Source organism: Argopecten irradians, chromosome 7, assembly GCF_041381155.1.
Source record: "Argopecten irradians isolate NY chromosome 7, Ai_NY, whole genome shotgun sequence".
NCBI lineage: Eukaryota > Metazoa > Mollusca > Bivalvia > Pectinida > Pectinidae > Argopecten > Argopecten irradians.
The window spans coordinates 11,401,683-11,423,689 of NC_091140.1; the positions used below are offsets into that span (position 1 = coordinate 11,401,683).

General features: G+C 35.5%; 1 protein-coding gene across 1 annotated transcript in view; it reads left to right on the plus strand.

The window, feature by feature from the left end:
* Positions 1 to 212: 212 nt before the first annotated feature.
* LOC138327556 (la-related protein 1-like) overlaps positions 213 to 22,007 on the plus strand; it is a 31,773-nt gene continuing 9,978 nt past the window's right edge. Inside the window, exons 1-10 of the mRNA XM_069273733.1 lie at positions 213 to 292; positions 6,500 to 6,553; positions 6,925 to 7,102; positions 7,591 to 7,749; positions 18,189 to 18,362; positions 19,160 to 19,310; positions 19,604 to 19,748; positions 20,183 to 20,366; positions 21,031 to 21,230; positions 21,775 to 21,890. Of these exons, the coding sequence (XP_069129834.1) occupies positions 6,946 to 7,102; positions 7,591 to 7,749; positions 18,189 to 18,362; positions 19,160 to 19,310; positions 19,604 to 19,748; positions 20,183 to 20,366; positions 21,031 to 21,230; positions 21,775 to 21,890 (1,286 nt within the window). The 5' untranslated portion in view covers positions 213 to 292; positions 6,500 to 6,553; positions 6,925 to 6,945. The remainder of the gene's footprint in view (positions 293 to 6,499; positions 6,554 to 6,924; positions 7,103 to 7,590; positions 7,750 to 18,188; positions 18,363 to 19,159; positions 19,311 to 19,603; positions 19,749 to 20,182; positions 20,367 to 21,030; positions 21,231 to 21,774; positions 21,891 to 22,007) is intronic.

Sequence of the window (22,007 nt, forward strand, 5' to 3'; positions counted from 1 at the left end):
AAAAAACCTTATCTTTTCAATATGCATATGTGTGATGAATCATTTTTGGTACAAGAGTTTACATGGCAATTATATGTATGGCCTCAAGGTTATAATGTGTAAAATACACAGGGCTGACTGCAGTCTGATGTAAGTCTGTCAATAATCTTCATTTAAATAAAAACAGAATTTAGTATGTACTAGCTTCCTCACACACATGGTCTGTTTTTCAGGTGTACCTGTGGAGTCCTCCAAGCCACTTACTGCAACAACAGAGTCCTCCGAGTCAAATAAGCCTCGGGTTACCACACAGGTAAGCACTAGCAGACACTTTTAAGGCAATATAAAGATGGCATTAACACAGCCAACCACAGACTGACTTAGAAACTACACGGTAAAAACTATCTGACATAGAAATCACACAGGTAAAAACTATCTGACATAGAAATCACACAGGTAAAAACTATCTGACATAGAAATCACACAGGTAAAAACTATCTGACATAGAAATCACACAGGTAAAAACTATCTGACATAGAAATCACACAGGTAAACAACTATCTGACATAGAAACTAGACATATAACAACTAGCTGACATAGAAAACTAGTACAATATATACAAACCAACAGTAACAACTAGCTGACATAGAAACGACACAGGTAACAACTTTCTGGAATACAAACCACGCATGTAACAACTAGCTGACATAGAAACGACACAGGTAACAACTATATGGAATACAAACCACGCAAACAACTACTGCATGTAACAACTACTGACATGACACAGTAAAACCATACAAACCACAGGTAACAACTAGCTGACATACAAACCACACATGTAACAACTAGCTGACATAGAAACCACACAGATAACAACTAACTGACATAAAAACCACACAGGTAACAACTAGCTGACATACAAACCACACATAGGTAACAACTATCTGACATAGAAACTACACAGGTAACAACTATCTGGAATACAAACCACACATGTAACAACTAGCTGACATACAAACCACACAGGTAACAACTAGCTGACATAGAAACCACACAGGTAACAACTATCTGACATACAAACCACACAGGTAACAACTATCTGACATACAAACCACACAGGTAACAACTATCTGACATACAAACCACACAGGTAACAACTATCTGGAATACAAACCACACAGGTAACAACTATATGGAATACAAACCACACAGGTAACAACTATCTGGAATATAAACCACACAGGTAACAACTAACTGACATACAAACCACACAGATAACAACTAGCTGACATAGAAACCACACAGGTAACAACTTTCTGGAATATAAACCATGCATGTAACAACTAGCTGACATACAAACCACCCAGGTAACAACTATATGGAATACAAACCACACAGGTAACAACTATCTGACATAGAAACCACACAGGTAACAACTATCTGGAATACAAACCACACATGTAACAACTAGCTGACATACAAACCACACAGGTAACAACTATCTGGAATATAAACCACACAGGTAACAACTATCTGACATACAAACCACACAGGTAACAACTATCTGACATAGAAACCACACAGGTAACAACTAGCTGACATACAAACCACACAGGTAACAACTATCTGACATACAAACCACACAGGTAACAACTAGCTGACATACAAACCACACAGGTAACAACTAGCTGACATAGAAACCACACAGGTAACAACTAGCTGACATACAAACCACACAGGTAACAACTATCTGACATACAAACCACACAGGTAACAACTAGCTGACATACAAACCACACAGGTAACAACTATCTGACATACAAACCACACAGGTAACAACTAGCTGACATAGAAACCACACAGGTAACAACTAGCTGACATAGAAACCACACAGGTAACAACTAGCTGACATAGAAACCACACAGGTAACAACTAGCTGACATAGAAACCACACAGGTAACAACTTTCTGGAATATAAACCATGCATGTAACAACTAGCTGACATACAAACCACCCAGGTAACAACTATATGGAATACAAACCACACGGGTAACAACTATCTGGAATATAAACCACACAGGTAACAACTATCTGGAATACAAACCACACAGGTAACAACTAGCTGACATACAAACCACACAGGTAACAACTATCTGGAATATAAACCACACATGTAACAACTATCTGACATAGAGACTACACAGGTAACAACTATCTGACATAGAGACCACACAGGTAACAACTAGCTGACATACAAACCACACAGGTAACAACTATCTGGAATACAAACCACACAGGTAACAACTATCTGACATACAAACCACACAGGTAACAACTAGCTGACACAGAGACCACACAGGTAACAACTAACTGGAATACAAACCACACAGGTAACAACTATCTGACATAGAAACTACACAGGTAACAACTATCTGGAATACAAACCACACAGGTAACAACTAACTGACATACAAACCACACAGATAACAACTAGCTGACATACAAACCACACAGGTAACAACTAGCTGACATAAAAACCACACATGTAACAACTAGCTGACATACAAACCACACAGATAACAACTAACTGACATAAAATCCACACAGGTAACAACTATCTGACATAGAAACCAGACATATAACAACTAGCTGACATAGAAACGACACAGGTAACAACTTTCTGGAATACAAACCACGCATGTAACAACTAGCTGACATACAAACCACACAGGTAACAACTAGCTGACATAGAAACCACACAGGTAACAACTTTCTGGAATATAAACCATGCATGTAACAACTAGCTGACATACAAACCACCCAGGTAACAACTATATGGAATACAAACCACACAGGTAACAACTATCTGGAATATAAACCACACAGGTAACAACTATCTGGAATACAAACCACACAGGTAACAACTAGCTGACATACAAACCACACAGGTAACAACTATCTGGAATATAAACCACACATGTAACAACTATCTGACATAGAGACTACACAGGTAACAACTATCTGACATAGAGACCACACAGGTAACAACTAGCTGACATACAAACCACACAGGTAACAACTATCTGGAATACAAACCACACAGGTAACAACTATCTGACATACAAACCACACAGGTAACAACTATCTGACATAGAGACCACACAGGTAACAACTATCTGGAATACAAACCACACAGGTAACAACTATCTGACATACAAACCACACAGGTAACAACTAGCTGACATACAAACCACACAGGTAACAACTATCTGACATAGAAACCACACAGGTAACAACTATCTGGAATACAAACCACACAGGTAACAACTAACTGACATACAAACCACACAGATAACAACTAGCTGACATACAAACCACACAGGCAGTGATCAATCTACATGCGCATCCCAAGTCCTGGACTCACAGAATTTTAAAAGGACCCATGGAATTTCTGGGAATGGGTATCTATAACACTAAGGGACCCATTGTTTTCACAAAAACCATTGAAAAGGACCCACGAAAAATAATCGTAGATTGAACACTGCACAGGTAATAACTATCTGGAATACAAACCACACAGGTAACAACTAGCTGACATACAAACCACATAGGTAACATAGGTAACGACTAGCTGACATACAAACAAACAAACATAGGTAACAACTATCTGACATAGAAACTACACAGGTAACAACTATCTGGAATACAAACCATGCATGTAACAACTATCTGACATACAAACCACACAGGTAACAACTAGCTGACATAGAAACCACACAGGTAACAACTAGCTGACATACAAACCACACAGGTAACAACTAGCTGACATAGAAACCACACAGATAACAACTAACTGACATACAAACCACACAGGTAACAACTATCTGGAATACAAACCACGCATGTAACAACTAGCTGACATAGAAACGACACAGGTAACAACTTTCTGGAATACAAACCACGCATGTAACAACTAGCTGACATAGAAACCATACAGGTAACAACTAGCTGACATACAAACCACACAGATAACAACTAACTGACATAAAATCCACACAGGTAACAACTATCTGACATACAAACCAGACATATAACAACTAGCTGACATAGAAACGACACAGGTAACAACTTTCTGGAATACAAACCACGCATGTAACAACTAGCTGACATAGAAACCATACAGGTTACAACTAGCTGACATAGAAATCAGACATATAACAACTAGCTGACATAGAAACGCCACATGTAACAACTATATGGAATACAAACCACATAGGTAACAACTATCTGGAATACAAAGCACACACGTAACAACTAGCTGACATACAAACCACACATGTAACAACTAGCTGACATACAAACCACACAGGTAACAACTATCTGACATACAAACCACACAGATAACAACTATCTGGAATACAAACCACACAGGTAACAACTAGCTGACATACAAACCACACAGGCAGTGATCAATCTACATGCGCATCCCAAGTCCTGGACTCACAGAATTTTAAAAGGACCCATGGAATTTCTGGGAATGGGTATCTATAACACTGTGGGACCCATTGTTTTCACAAAAACCATTGAAAAGGACCCACGAAAAATAATCGTAGATTGAACACTGCACAGGTAATAACTATCTGGAATACAAACCACACAGGTAACAACTAGCTGACATACAAACCACATAGGTAACAACTATCTGACATAGGAACTACACAGGTAACAACTATCTGGAATACAAACTATGCATGTAACAACTATCTGACATACAAACCACACAGGTAACAACTAGCTGACATAGAAACCACACAGGTAACAACTAGCTGACATAGAAACTACACAGATAACAACTAACTGACATAAAAACCACACGGGTAACAACTATCTGACATAGAAACCACACAGGTAACAACTATCTGGAATACAAACCATGCATGTAACAACTAGCTGACATACAAACCACACAGGTAACAACTATCTGGAATATAAACCACACAGGTAACAACTAACTGACATACAAACCACACAGGTAACAACTAACTGACATACAAACCACACAGGTAACAACTAACTGACATACAAACCACACACGTAACAACTAGCTGACATACAAACCACACAGATAACAACTATCTGACATAAAAACTACACAGGTAACAACTATCTGACATAGAAACCACACAGGTAATAACTAGCTGACATAGAAACTACACAGGTAACAACTATCTGGAATACAAACCATGCATGTAACAACTAGCTGACATACAAACCACACAGGTAACAACTATCTGGAATATAAACCACACAGGTAACAACTAACTGACATACAAACCACACAGGTAACAACTAACTGACATAGAAACTAGACATATAACAACTAGCTGACATAGAAACTACACAGGTAACAACTAACTGACATATAAACCATACAGGTAACAACTAGCTGACATACAAACCACACAGGTAACAACTAGCTGAAATACAAACCATACAGGTAACAACTAGCTGACATACAAACCACACATGTAACAACTAGCTGACATAGAAACCACACAGGTACGCATAAACACTACAGAATACAAACCACACAGGTAACAACTAGCTGACATACAAACCACACATACAGGTAACAACTAGCTGACATACAAAACCATACAACCACAGGTAACAACTAGCTGACATAGAAACCACACAGGTAACAACTAGCTGACATAGAAACCACACAGGTAACAACTAGCTGACATAGAAACCACACAGGTCACAACTAGCTGACATACAAACCACACAGGTAACAACTAGATGAAATAGAAAAAAAGAAATATTGTGTATCTTTTAAAAAAATAGCTGACAATGGTGTATTTATTTCAATATTTATTTTAAGATATATTATGAAGAACTACTTGAACCACAGTTATATAACAATTATGGTGTGATACCTATAGATCATTTTTATAGCGATTATCTCCCCTGTTACAAAATCGGCTATATGTTTACAGTACTGTTAGGGTACCAAATGCTTGTCAGGATCAATGTGAAGGCATAATAAACTAGATATGAAGGCCTAGACAAATCTTCTGAGAATGAAATGTCAAAAAATCCACAGTTGTCTGTACGTTCTGAACATGACATAAGCCTACTGACATTACCGTCCCATCATCGCAGTTGCCAAAGGTCTCAAACAATAAACAGCCAATTTAAAATGTGAAAAGCAAACATAAATATACAGCATGAAACTTATAATTTTTACATAGACAGCTATAGAATTGGTCCTTGAAAAAATGAAAATATCCTGGAAAACTCCTTGAATTTTGTATGGCAAAGTCTGTATGAACCATGTTTTAAGTTTCTTGACTTTATTTATACTTTATGCCTGCTATTTATCAAGTTGCACTATGGCTGAACAGTCAAAATATTCAAAGAACTATTTTATTTAAATGAAGAAAAATGATATGTATATTCGACTTCCTATTTACATTTTGTGTTGTATAATTTATGAATTACGTTGTGTTTCAGAAATCACTGCCACTAAGTGATGAGAACTGGCCTGCTCTCAATGAAACCACAGAGGTATATATAGATAGTGAAATCTCATACTGTAAATCTACTTATTTTTACATGTGATTTATTTTTGGGTATTCATTTGGTGATTTGAATACGCAAAAGCATTTTATGCTTTGAATGTCATTTGGCACGAAATTAAGTTACCACAAAGTTAAGTTAAACAATTCAAGTACCATATATATACAGGGAGAGTCCTGTTTAGTAAAACATCCATGGAACTAATATTGTTGTGTTTGGTAAAGGTAAAGCTGAAAAGTTGAAGAAATTGCTTAATAATGAGAAAAAAGGTAAAATGCCAGAGTAAAATTTTGATGATTAAATAAAGATAAACATTAAGTGAAATACTTGTGTTTAATTCCTACAATATTTCATTGTAGTCACCTGGCACAAAGAAACCCATGCCAATGAAGTCATTATCAGGATTACCACAGCAACCACCCGCTACCCAGCAATCACCTCCCGCTCAAGTGGATTCAGGGGGAGACGACTCTGCCAAAGAGAACAAAGAGAATGCTGAGGGACAGAAAACACCAAAGAACAGGAAAGGAAAGAAAGGTAATGAGCTGTGTATTAGGGGCTAGTTCTGACAATTTCTAGGGTCTGTAAGAAGTTGTACAGAAATTGGCACTATTTCAGATTAATATTTCAAAATCCAAACTTGAGCATTTCTAGGTTTCATCACAAAATTTGGTCATTACATGCAATTCAATATGTTCATAATTTTGTATTTATAAAATGACATATATGACAAACGTGAACCATGAAAACTTCAATGGGAGGGAGAACAAACCAATTTCTTTGTTGGGTATTTAACCAATGTTCACTGTAAAACACAAGTTTTGCAATTAAAGGAAAATTAGAATTTTCTTTTAAAAGTATAAAAGATAATCACATTTAGAGCACTCTGGGCCCTGGCGTTACAGTATGATTTGACAGTCTTAAGTTTTACCAAATACAGCTATCCCCAACACAATGTAATAAAACAGATTTAATGACTATGTACAGAGAAATACCTTTTATTATTTAGAAAATGTTTGTTGTAGAGTCAAAGCAGAAGTGGGTACCTTTGGACATAGAACCCCCAAAGTCAGGACGTCGCAGCCGAAGTCAGGGGAGACTGCCCCCAAGGCGGGAGTCGGCCAAAGCACAGGATAGACTTAACAAGGGAGGCGATAAGAGAGAAGATATCCGTGGAGAAAACAGTAGGTCATGGGATTACAACAAGCTACAATACAACAGACTCCAATAAAAAAATAATTCTGAAGAAAAAAAGAATTTAGGCAATTTTACATGGTTACATTTTACATAATACATTGTATTACAAATACATTAATGATTTTAATTACCCTCAATCCTACACCATCAGTCTCTTTATCATCCATCATGGTGCTTAGAATCTTATAGGAATCTATTGAGTAGATAGGATTTTCTGAACTCATTTGAAAAGTTTTGGCTTCACAAACCCCATATACAGTTAATATGTTTATAATGACCACACTTTCAACATATTCATTGTTGTAACATAGTCAATTTTCATTCCATGTCACGGTTTTTAATAAGATATTTGTTATAATATGTGTGTAACAAATCATGCTTATAACAAAGTAATTTTGTTGTCCTTAGAGGTTTGTTGTAACCATGTTCTGCTGTAAATTGTCTGCCACACATAAAAAGTAGTTGAAATATTATAGAGAATGAAACATCACTTCTGATTAAAACTGTTTAGAAATCTGGAAATGGTGGAGAAAATCTTTATCTACCTGACAAATCGATCCATTCACTAACAGTAATTATGGTTTCCAACAACAGATTACAGACGTTGTGATCAAAAGACATTTAATAGCACAACGACAGAAAAGTAGTAATGATAATAATGAAATTGTGTGAACAAGATAACTTTTGTGATATTATGGAAATGACTGTTATGTGCCTGTCACCAACATTTCTTTGGGTAATCTCCCTTGATATAATCAATTTACTGTGGCTAGGTAGTGAATACATGTTCATGTAGAAATTTTCAAATGTTCTTGTCTAAATTCTAAAGAAAAAATATTTCTCATGAAATTATGTTACCAAATGATTTTAAAATGATAAAATGGGACAAAATAATTTTCAGCATCAAAGCTATCTATAAGGTTTTACTTCATCAATGACATTAAATTCTTGGACTTGTAGGGATGTGTGGCTTCCTCTTGCCTCTCCTTAATCTGGAACATGAATTGATATCAGTTGTAAATTGAAACTCCTGACACACAGATACACTATCACATTATGTGTGAAGTGAAGATTGATAAAACATAATAATATTATAATATTTGTTGCTGTTATTCTCTAAGGCATCTGATATACAGGATCATGGAAATAGGAGAATTTAGCTTTGCCTTTCCTGAATTTCCTCACATTGTACCTGCTGGCACATCTAGCTCTGAAGATTAACCCTAACCCTCACTCAACCCCCTCCCCTTTGACATTACAAATTCCAACCCTAGAGAAAAGTGCATCCTATTTCTCTCCCTTTGACAAATCCTATTTCAACCCAAGGATGTATTTCAGAAATCTTATAGACTGCTGTATAAAATAAGATGATTACTGAGTGGTTAAGATGTCCCGACATGTCTCTGGGTCTTGACTTTGAATCCCATGTAGGGCAGTTGCCGGGTACTGACCGCTGGTCAGTGCTTTCTCCATGTGTATTCCAGTTTTCCTCCGCCACCTAAATCTGGCACTACCTTAAATGACTCCGGCTGTACATAAGACATTAAACTAAACAAACTGCCCAAGAGCATTTCATATTATACAGTATGCTGTCAAGTAAATTGTTATGGCACTACTGCTTTGTGGTATACCAAACAAGGAAATGTTTAGATGTGAGCTGTTCACAACTCTTACTGAATATACCCGGATTGGAAGGATTTACATGTAGACTTCGACATGATGATGGATCACGTATACAGTTGGAAACTTCTCCAGTAGTTGTGTATTGGTATAGGAGATTATATAGCTTTACATCCTGTAGTCAGTACTGTAGGCAGTACTGTGGACTGTCTAGTTAAATGTCGTTAAAACAAACACCTGTTCTTCTACTCTGGGCTATCTATCGCAGTAATTATAAGCAATCATTGTTTTTATGATGCAGATTGAATCCTAAAACATAAATTCATAGGTTTGTAAGATTAGTTGATGCCAAATTTAATTATGGAAAAAGTTTTCATTATCTCAAAAATTAAATAGATTCTTCAATTAGGATTCTTTTAACTAATGAGTGTTATGGTATTGCTATAAAAATATACAATAAAAAACAAAGTAGTTTGCATAAATCCATTTGTTCTGTAGCTCTATAATCAAGTCAACAACAGAACCTACCTAGGTCTTGTTTGTATGATATGAATGAATTGAGTTCATTAATATAATATCAAATTGAAAGTTAATGTGCATATGGAGATGTAAAATTTTAGGTTTTCTACCTCAATTTTTTTTTATCATTATTCAATTATGCCCTTAACCCAACAAACAGTGCCACTGTAAAAGTAAAACAAGTAGGATCCTGTATGTCATTTTTCATCAGAATGGATAGATAGCCAATTCGCTGGCAAATAGTTGTACGAGTTTGTGTCGGAAAATTCAATGAATGATATCAATGCATTATATTTTATCAATTTTATCCACTTCCAAATTTTTTTCAATGTCCTCTGTGACCAAAAAGCAGACAATTTAATGTAAACAGCTGAGCTGCTAAAAATAATTCCAGCAGCAAAAAAATGATGACCGAATTTTATGTTTAAAATTTGTAATTAGTAAGTACTTGTCCATTAGTATAAAGTAATTGTTTTTGTAAAAGTGCCCTCAAGATCACAACCATTATACGTATATGTGGTGATAGCTGCAAGCCACGTGTCGATGGAGGCGCCCGTGTATGTAAGCTAATTAGTAGTTCTGTAATCTGATTGTATGTTTATACTCCCTCTATCTGCTAACAGGCCATCAATGTAAGCTTATTCCTATACCTGGTCTTATTATGTATATTCATATGTCATAGGACTTTTCATACATGTGTGATATTTGCTGCAATATGTGGGTAAAATGTGCAGTAATGTTAGTGACGTGGAATGTTTAGTACACCTTTAGTCTCTACAGATTTAGGTCATTATGGAAGCCGAGACGCCCCAGGACATAGCTCCGTTACTTACCTGGCAGCCCAGGCAAGAGGCGTTCAAGTGTGACCAATGATACAAGTTATCATGTACATTTGTTTATGAATGACAGCTCGATGCGGCAATCATTCAGGAAACTTCTGAACTACTGGTTTACATGTGTGTGAGACCAGAATCACATGTTCCATATGTTAACGTGTGGAAAACTTCGTTAGCAACCAAGACTTTGATTTAAAAAGCTTAAATTTCTATTGGTTTAAGTGTGGAAATTTTGTGTTGGCATGGTTACCGTTACATAGAATTGTATTGGCTGGGATTTATAATGTGATTTAGTGAAGTGGAACATTGGGGGAAAACTTATAAGTTTACGGTCAATAAGTGAGTTGTTGTGATAAATAAACCAAACATTTCTATTGGTTATTAAAGCTTGTGGATTCTTTAAGTATTCATCAACCCAAGAGATACTATTGGTTAAAACAATTGTACCCTGGGCTGTTACAAAGGACAGTGACTTGGTTACTTAGGACTTCAAAACTTTTTCTTCTGTGGAGAAATCCCAAGGACGTGTGAGCTGGCGTGGTTACCAGGACAGGAGCTGGACGACCTTGGTCAGGTCACTTTCCAATGTCCAGTGGTTAATATGTGGATAGAAGTGACCGTTGTCCAGCCCATGTTTTCATCACAAAAAGGTTGTATATTAATCCACTGTGCAGAAATGTCTTCTTAATTAGGTCAAGCCTGAATAAAGTTGAAATTACGGTCAAAGCCATATGAATTACTGTCATTGGCATGTAAAATATTTAGGTCAAGCATGTAAATGTAAGGAAAAAGATTTAGTAAAACTAGGTCAAAATTTATTGTAATGTTTTGGCAGAATAGGTTCGAAGACATCAAATTTCTCTTAATGACCTCGATACAATCGAGGTCAACTTGTATCTATGAAGCGGACAGGTTGTATTATGCATTTATGCGCAGGATTTATACATCAAAGGAAGATACTGTAGTATGTTTTCAGGAATGTAACAGGAATTTTGTACTTTAACTATGATTTCTCTTCTTTTCTTTATTGTCGATACCTGTTCAAAATAAGAAGGGAAAAAAGGGGAGAAAAAATAACTGAAATTCGAATGTGGCTAATTAAATACATTTTACAGTTGAACAGAACTCAGCTGAGACTTGATTATATAAAGGTCATAGACGATTGATATCTATGGTCAAAATTATAATAGGTCGACCTAGAGTATATAGAAGTTATGAAAAGGTCACATGTGTTAATGATATCTATTGTCAAAATTATGTTAGGTCGACCTAGATTATATAGAGGAATATATATAAAGGTCACATGCTTTAATGATATCTATATGGTCAAAATTATGTTAGGTCGACCTAGATTATATAGAGGAATATATATAAAGGTCACATGCTTTAATGATATCTATAGTCAAAATTATGGTAGGTCGACCTAGATTATATAGAGGTTATATATAAAGGTCACATGCGTTAATGATATTATCTATAGTCAAAATTATGTTAGGTCGGCCTAGTTTATATAGAGGTATATATAAAGGTCACATGCGTTAATGATATCTATATGGTCAAAATTATGTTAGGTCGGCCTAGTTTATATAGAGGTTATATATAAAGGTCACATACGTTAATTATATCTATGGTCAAAATTATGTTAGGTCGACCTAGTTTATATAGAGGTATATATAAAGGTCACATGCGTTAATGATATCTATATGGTCAAAATTATGTTAGGTCGGCCTAGTTTATATAGAGGTATATATAAAGGTCACATGCGTTAATGGTATATATGGTCAAAATTATGTTAGTTCGAACTAGTTTATATAGAGGTTATATATAAAGGTCACATGTGTTAATGATATCTATGGTCAAAATTATGTTAGGTCGACCTAGTTTATATAGAGGTTATATATAAAGGTCACATGTGTTAATGATATCTATATGGTCAAAATTATGTTAGGTCCACCTAGTTTATATAGAGGTTATATATAAAGGTCACATGTGTTAATGATATCTATATGGTCAAAATTATGTTAGGTCCACCTAGTTTATATAGAGGTTATATATAAAGGTCACATGTGTTAATGATATCTATGGTCAAAATTATGTTAGGTCGGCCTAGTTTATATAGAGGTATATATAAAGGTCACATGCGTTAATGATATCTATATGGTCAAAATTATGTTAGGTCGGCCTAGTTTATATAGAGGTATATATAAAGGTCACATGCGTTAATGATATCTATGGTCAAAATTATGTTAGGTCGGCCTAGTTTATATAGAGGTATATATAAAGGTCACATGCGTTAATGATATCTATATGGTCAAAATTATGTTAGGTCGGCCTAGTTTATATAGAGGTATATATAAAGGTCACATGCGTTAATGATATCTATGGTCAAAATTATGTTAGGTCCACCTAGTTTATATAGAGGTTATATATAAAGGTCACATGCATTAATGATATCTATATGGTCAAAATTATGTTAGGTCCACCTAGTTTATATAGAGGTATATATAAAGGTCACATACGTTAATGTATCTATGGTCAAAATTATGTTAGGTCCACCTAGTTTATATAGAGGTATATATAAAGGTCACATGCGTTAATGATATCTATATGGTCAAAATTATGTTAGGTCGGCCTAGTTTATATAGAGGTTATATATAAAGGTCACATGCGTTAATGATATCTATATGGTCAAAATTATGTTAGGTCGGCCTAGTTTATATAGAGGTTATATATAAAGGTCACATGCATTAATGATATCTATATGGTCAAAATTATGTTAGGTCCACCTAGTTTATATAGAGGTTATATATAAAGGTCACATACGTTAATGTATCTATGGTCAAAATTATGTTAGGTCGGCCTAGTTTATATAGTGGTTATATATAAAGGTCACATGCCTAGTTTTTAAAGAGGTTATATATAGGTCACAGATGGTATTGATGAAGATCAAGTATTTGAGTTTCCAGATGTAGATAATCAAAAAGCACTGGACACAAAAAGAAGTTGTAAGAGAAAGCAGAATGAAAATTACCTTAATCAAAGTCCACACTAGAGTAACCTAAAATGACTGTAATGGTTTCTTGTGATATAAGGTGTGGAGATACAGTTCTACACCAATAACATTACAACCTCTAACAGTGGAATAAGGATGTTTGGTGTATTTGCTGATCACAGGTAAATGTCGATGGCTTTAGAGGGAAGTGTTCCTGTGTTAACTAGCCTGCAGATACAGTTATATAGGTGTCTGTCACTGAGTCGCAACTGACAGCCATATCTGTACTAACACGATTTGACCTCGAGTTGGGTCAAAATCAAGGTATGCACCACCACTAATAAACAGAGAGAAGCCAAGCTGACCGCTATATCTAGGCCAACGTAGGAGTATATTCTTCTAAGAGTGAGAGATTAGCAAAACTGACCATCACCTAAAATCCAGGCTTTGAAGCATAGGGAATACTTACAGGTAGCTTAACTTGTCGGCATATTCTGGCCTTAAAGTCCATCACATCTAGGTCAACACCAGTGTAGCCAGACTGACCATCATCTCTAAGCTTGGAACTATATAGCCAAACTGACCATGCACACATCTAGGTCAGGAACTGTGTAGTGAAATTGACTATTACATATTTATAATTGGTATATTGGTGTCAACCTAACACTATAACACTATAGGTGAAAACCTTCAGTTCATGCCAGTTTTGTCTACCTTATATACAAGTATTGTTGTAATATGAAGAAAATCTCTTTCTTTTTTTCTTCTTTTTTTTTAAACAAAACTAACGCTTATTCTCCTAGTTAAGCTATGATAGAACATCCTATACCTATGTACTAATAGCTGTTCTACACATGTACATGATGCAATAAGTACAGATCTCTGTATAATTTGTATGTTTGGTCCCTGTAATACACATGTACATGATGCAATAAGTACAGATCTCTGTATAATTTGTATGTTTGGTCCCTGTAATACACATGCACATTATGCTATAAGTACAGATCTGTGTATAATTTGTATGTATGGTCCCTGTAATACACATGCACAGTATGCAATAAGTACAGATCTCTGTATAATTTGTATGTTTGGTCCCTGTAATACACATGCACACTATGCAATAAGTACAGATCTCTGTATAATTTGTATATTTGGTCCCTGTAACACACATGCACATTATGCAATAAGTACAGATCTCTGTATAATTTGTATGTATGGTCCCTGTAATATACATGCACAGTATGCAATAAGTACAGATCTCGGTATAATTTGTATGTATGGTCCCTGTAATACACATGCACAGTATGCAATAAGTACAGATCTCTGTATAATTTGTATGTATGGTCCCTGTAATACACATGCACATTGTGCAATAAGTACAGATCTCTGTATAATTTGTATGTATGGTCCCTGTAATATACATGCACATTATGCAATAAGTACAGATCTCTGTATAATTTGTATGTTTGGTCCCTGTAATATACATGCACATTATGCAATAAGTACAGATCTCTGTATAATTTGTATGTTTGGTCCCTGTAGCACACATGCACATTATGCAATAAGTACAGATCTCTGTATAATTTGTATGTATGGTCTCTGTAATATACATGCACATTATGCAATAAGTACAGATCTCTGTATAATTTGTATGTTTGGTCCCTGTAATATACATGCACATTATGCAATAAGTACAGATCTCTGTATAATTTGTATGTTTGGTCCCTGTAACACACATGCACATTATGCAATAAGTACAGATCTCTGTATAATTTGTATGTATGGTCCCTGTAATATACATGCACATTATGCAATAAGTACAGATCTCTGTATAATTTGTATGTTTGGTCCCTGTAATATACATGCACATTATGCAATAAGTACAGATCTCTGTATAATTTGTATGTTTGGTCCCTGTAACACACATGCACATTATGCAATAAGTACAGATCTCTGTATAATTTGTATGTTTGGTCCCTGTAATATACATGCACATTATGCAATAAGTACAGATCTCTGTATAATTTGTATGTTTGGTCCCTGTAACACACATGCACATTGTGCAATAAGTACAGATCTCTGTATAATTTGTATGTTTGGTCCCTGTAATACACATGCACAGTATGCAATAAGTACAGATCTCTGTATAATTTGTTTGTTTGGTCCCTGTAATACACATGCACAGTATGCAATAAGTACAGATCTCTGTATAATTTGTTTGTTTGGTCCCTGTAATATACATGCACATTATGCAATAAGTACAGATCTCTGTATAATTTGTATGTATGGACCCTGTAATACACATGCACATTATGCAATAAGTACAGATCTCTGTATAATTTGTATGTATGGTCCCCGTAACATTCTGTGTCTATTCACTATTAAGCTTTGATTTATGGTATAGGTTCATTGTTACAATTAACATTCACTGCTGGCTATATTTAGGTGATGTCCATATCGTTAGATTCCATGTTCAGTCATGAACTCTTAATGATGTTATTGTATCTTTGCATTAGTTATATATACACATATTAATACAAGTATGTAGGTCCCAAATAATCTTTAGTTAGAAGTTGTGACATATAACATTGATCTATTAGTTGTGTGGAAATGTTTGTTGTTTTTGTAGGTGCTCTGTCTCTGGAATCGTGAATATAAACGAAATAGAATAACTGTTTAATGGTCCAACCTTGGATATTTCTACATACTGAATACTTACACTCAAACTAAGAAAATAAGAACATGTTCAAAGATAAGTTGTTTTGTTGTCTGGGAATATAATTGGATACACTGTGTAGAAACTTAATTTTAAACCTTCTGTCTCAACATAAATATACATACAACGACAACAATAATTTAATGTTTGTTAATTAGTAAAGGTTAATTCCTTACGTTATTTTTGACAATTATTTAATGTTTGTTAGTAAAGGTTCCTAACGCTATTTTGGACAATAATTTATTCATTGTTAGTAAAGGTTCCTTATGTTAATTTTGTGAGTTGTGCCTTAATAACAAGTTTATCTGACCTTCTGATAGTTTTTCCCAACTTACACTGTGCTCTATCTATATACCATAATTTCCCTATTAAGAGCACCTTCTCTAATAAGGGCGCCCCCAGTGTGCCAGATTGTGATAATTTGTTTTGCAGATGCTAATAAAATACTGTTTCACATCAGTCTGATGCTGAACATATATCTGATCATCTTGTATAAGCACTAAATTTATAGCATTGGACAACCTAGGACATCTTTGCCAAGTGTTTACACATAGAAACAGCGAGAACGCCATGTTCGAAACAAAACGTGTCACTTGAATGTTACACACACGTGTGTGGATGAAGGCTAACTGGCAGCATCATTTTAGCGATGTCTATAAAGGTTTTGTGAATACTTACTGTATATCTATGATAAAGGTTCCTAAATAACAGGAATGTTATCATTTCTAAGCGTTTTATTGTGTGGTCTTGCCGGTATTTCCGATCTGCCACAAAACGAAACTCCTAGTGGTAGCGATCGACAGTATCGTCCGCCATTTAGTGTATGCATGATAAAAAAAACCAGGCTAGCATGAAATATCAAAATTTCATGAAACATACACATTTAACCAATGTTAAATACTTCTGGTGCATACTTTTCTTCGTAATTTCAATACATACTTGACTTCAAAACGTAAGTTGGTTATAGTGAGGTTCAGAAAAATACAAAACTAAAAGCAAGATGACTATAGTCTGTTTCAGAAAAAAAACATCTAAAAATGGTCTCAAACTACAGCACCTCCCTCGGCCATTTACCCGTGCCCGGCGCCCTTATTAGGGAAAATACAGTATATATAGCTTCTGTTCCTTTCTTAGGTGCTACTTGTGTGTCACCACACAATCTGTTAATACCTGTTCACATTTATTGTGAATGGTTATAAAATATGGATTGGTATTGGCTATGTGTACTGCCACCAGCTGGTGAGATGACCCGAGGGCTGTCAGTCTGTAGGGACGTTACACAACAACACATAAATCACCATCACTCCTACACGTCTCGTGTGAGGAATGCACGGCTAATTGGTGTGAGGACTACTGATTATCGTTAGTCTACCATTCCAGCATGTATCATTCCATTTCAATAGATTTTATTGATATATGGTGATACAGTCAATAGGATTGAATAACAGTATTATTGTTATTATCATTAGTCTTCTATTCCAGCATATATATAGATATATATCACACAAACATTATATAATGTTACTTGTTTTAATTTTGTAAAGATACCTCAAGTAATCAACTTTGTAAAAATACCCCAAGTTATTGACTTTCTGCTGATGCATTACCTATATATAAATATAGAGAGATTGAACAGTGTTTTGATTGTGTTAAAGGTGGTATGAACTCAATGGGATACAGACATATTCAAAGTAGCAAATAAATGTTGTTACAATGGATTTAAAGTCTTCTCTTTTTTTCCAGGAGCAGATCATTCCAAAAATTGGCGTGATGACATGAGGCCCTTGAGTCCCCGTGACACCCGAGGGGGCTATGGAAACTTCAATAGAAGAGGAGGTCGAGGTGGGCGGGGCCGAGGCAGGGGCCGCGGAGGGGGCAGAAGTAGAGGTGTAGATGCCAACGTGGAAAACTTCACAGGTAAAATTCTCAATGAGTTGTGTGGGGTTTAGGTAGGGACCACAAGAGGGCTGGGCAGATAACTCGACAGACCACGATAAATGTACAGGTAACAGTCCAGTCAGTGATAGACATATCCCAGACACTGGAAATAACATAATAATTTGTGGTAAACCACAAAACAAAAACATATCTGTCATATATAATAAGTAAAACATATCTCCGCATACAAAACCTAAGTACAGGTAATTGATAAAATAGATCTTTCTTCTGGTCACCACAAAACATATGTTTATGCATCATTATCTTTCATCTAATTGAATTATTATAATTAATGAACTGTTTTACCACAAATCTACACTAAAATAGCATGAGGATTAACATAATACCATGTAATAGTCTCTATTGATGCATACTAGAATTTGTGAAGTTAGTTATATACAATATCTAGTGTAGTTTTGATTAATTTTGGTATTTAATCAGTCAAACTTGCTATAAAGGACACCTGTCTATAAAGGACAAGACTCACCAACCCCATTTTTGTGTATTTTACAATAGAATGGACTACTGTATAAAGGACATCCGTATATGAAGGACATGTTTTCAATGTCCCTTTGGTGTCCTTTATAGACAGTTTTGACTGTAATAGGCACCATTGTTTCATTGGTATACAGCATTATCTGCTATATGTTGGGTGTAATGAAGATAAGGTACCAAGGTGCATGTTCAGTCTTTATCTCAGTATACTGTGAATGTGTTGTTTGTAACAAAAACAGTTAAAAATCAGTATTAGAAAGTTTCTACTTGATGTGTTCCAGGCCAGGATTTTAAATACTTCTATGATGAGCAGTATTACCAGGATCAGCCTCAGCCGAATGTCGTCACCCCAACCGGAGGCTTTGGCACTGTCTACTTCAATACTCCCTTTGTGGACGACAGCACTCTTAAGGATTTCATCAAGAAGCAGATGTAAGTACTTTTGGCAGAAGCATATCAATATCCTTCAGGAAAGACTAAGTGCTTGCTTATCCAGTTAGTAAGTTGATATTGAATTGACAAGGAAAATAAATAAAAGTTACAAATTCATGTATGGAGGTTCCCCCAATGCAATAGTTTTGACACAAAATGATGTGGGAAAAATATGATTTTGCTGATCAAATTTTTAGGATCATAGTAAAGTTGTGGGAAATTACAAATATTTCATCATTGAAATTGAGAGGCAATGCAGTATATTAACATTTCTCTAATAATTTAACTTACAGTGAGTACTACTTCAGTGAAGAAAACTTACAGAAGGACTTCTTTCTGAGACGAAGGATGACTAAAGAAGGCTGGCTGCCAATAAGTCTAATCGCTGGGTTTCATCGAGTACAGAATTTGACACGAGATATTCAGGTCATAATCGATGTAAGTATTGCTCTGATTGCAGGAAATAATTTTGTTTTGTGCAGCACCATATGTCTGTGGTAGAAGTATAAGATTCAGCTACAGAGGTTCAACTTTATTGTTAAAGCTGGTTCTTGGAATAATACATTAATTTTGAGAAATATAAGATTCAGCTAGACAGTTCAACTTGATTTTGTTCAGTGTATCCAAATACTTGGGATTATTTATATGCCATGGTCTTGTACAAGGTACTGGTTAGACTACTATTTGATAAAACTGATGTATGAAAGTTTTTTCCCTTGTGAATATATGCCTCTGAACTACGGGTGCTTTATTTGAAAATCTTAAAATTCAGCTGCTAACCCAAATCAACAGAACATTTACCAATGTGCTCCATTGACATGTCCATGTGTGAATTTGTTGCTGTGACAGACTTATCACATTATTTATTACAGTCTGTAGCTGACAGTACAGCAGTTGAGATTTCTGAGGATTTTACAAAGATGCGCTGTAGGGTGAATCCAGAAAAATGGCCTCTAGAAGGTCCGCCCCTGGATGTGACTGTGTCCTCAACACTTCATGCTGATGTGCCAGAGTTTGTTCCAGGACAGGCCTACACTGTACCCAGTACCTTTGGCGGTAAGTTGACATCTCTGTAACGTTATATAAGCATTGTACCCAGTATCTTTGGCGGTAAGTTGACATCTCTGTAACGTTATATGAGCTCTGTACCCAGTATCTTTGGCGGTAAGTTGACATCTCTGTAACGTTATATGAGCACTGTACCCAGTATCTTTGGCGGTAAGTTGACATCTCTGTAACGTTATATGAGCTCTGTACCCAGTATCTTTGGCGGGAAATTGACCTCCCTGTTATGTTTATATAACAATACATTTACTTTAATAGTAGTACATCTGGTTGTCCTGCCATGATCTTTCCAGTTGTACTTATGACACAAAACAATCGTCTCTGTGCAGCAAAAAGTATTGGTTATATTTGTTAATTTCAAAATTTAACAAGCCATAAAGTTTATCTTATTACTTTTTATTATTTTTTTTATTATTTAATTTCACAGAAATTTTAATTCCCCATGAATAAAAACAACTGTACAGTGTATGTTATTGTTTTGCCCGATGCATGCAGCAAAAAGGATTGTTTTATGTGTGTTGGACTCAAGTGTTTTTCAATTGAAACGTTTTTCAACAATTTCATCTACAAAAATTCAAAGTTAAATTGTTTGAAAGATATTAATAACCATCTAGTGTTCTGAGTTGTGACATTAAGTTTTTGTCCGTATTTATAGGTTCTGGTAAATCAGAGATGGGCCAGGGCCTGAATCAGACATACGACACAAGTAACATCCAATCAGAGCAGGACGACGAGTTCAGCTTCATCGCGGCAGGACTGAGTACTGGTCTGTTGTCATCTAGTGCTCCTCAACTACAGGGCGACTGGCATGAGGTCAAACGCAAAATCAGGACGCCGAAAAAGTCAGAGGAAAAGGTGGGTGGACAGGGTAACAGAAATATAAGTGTCAAAGGTTATGTAGATAATCATGTATTATATAGGTAAAGATTGTAGTGAAACATTAAAAACAAAATTGTCACTGGCAAAGGTGGGTGGACAGGGTAACAGAAATATAAGTGTCAAAGGTTGTGTAGATAATCATGTATTATATAGGTAAAGATTGTAGTGAAACATTAAAAACAAAATTGTCACTGGCAAAGGTGGGTGGACAGGGTAACAGAAATATCAAAGGGTCAAGGTGGGTGGACAGGGTAACAGAAATATCAAAGGGTTATATTAGTAGAATAGAAAAAAAAATGGTCCCTTGTTGATAAAATAAGGACAGAAGTTTGATTTTTGTTCAAATAGAGGCTTATCATTCTATTACCTATTTATGATGTCAAAACATCAAAACTACTTTTTACAATCTTTTCAGAAGACATGATTGATGAAATCTTTATTTACTTTGAGCTGTATGAGTAGCCACTAAAGAATTAAGCAATGAATATAATTCTGACAAACTGAATGACTCTATTTACAGAAGGCTGAGCCAGACGTCTCCGCTGACAAAGAGGAGAAGGAGGAACTGGACTTCATGTTTGATGAGGAGATGGAGGAACTCAACATCGGACCGCGGCGAAATAACTTTACAGACTGGTTAGTATAAAAACTCTGAATGGAGGTAGTGTAGGAGATTGAGCCAGGATACACCATACTATCATATGTTTTCTAAAATCTCATGTCACAAACCTGTACAGGTAGAAGATTGAGCCA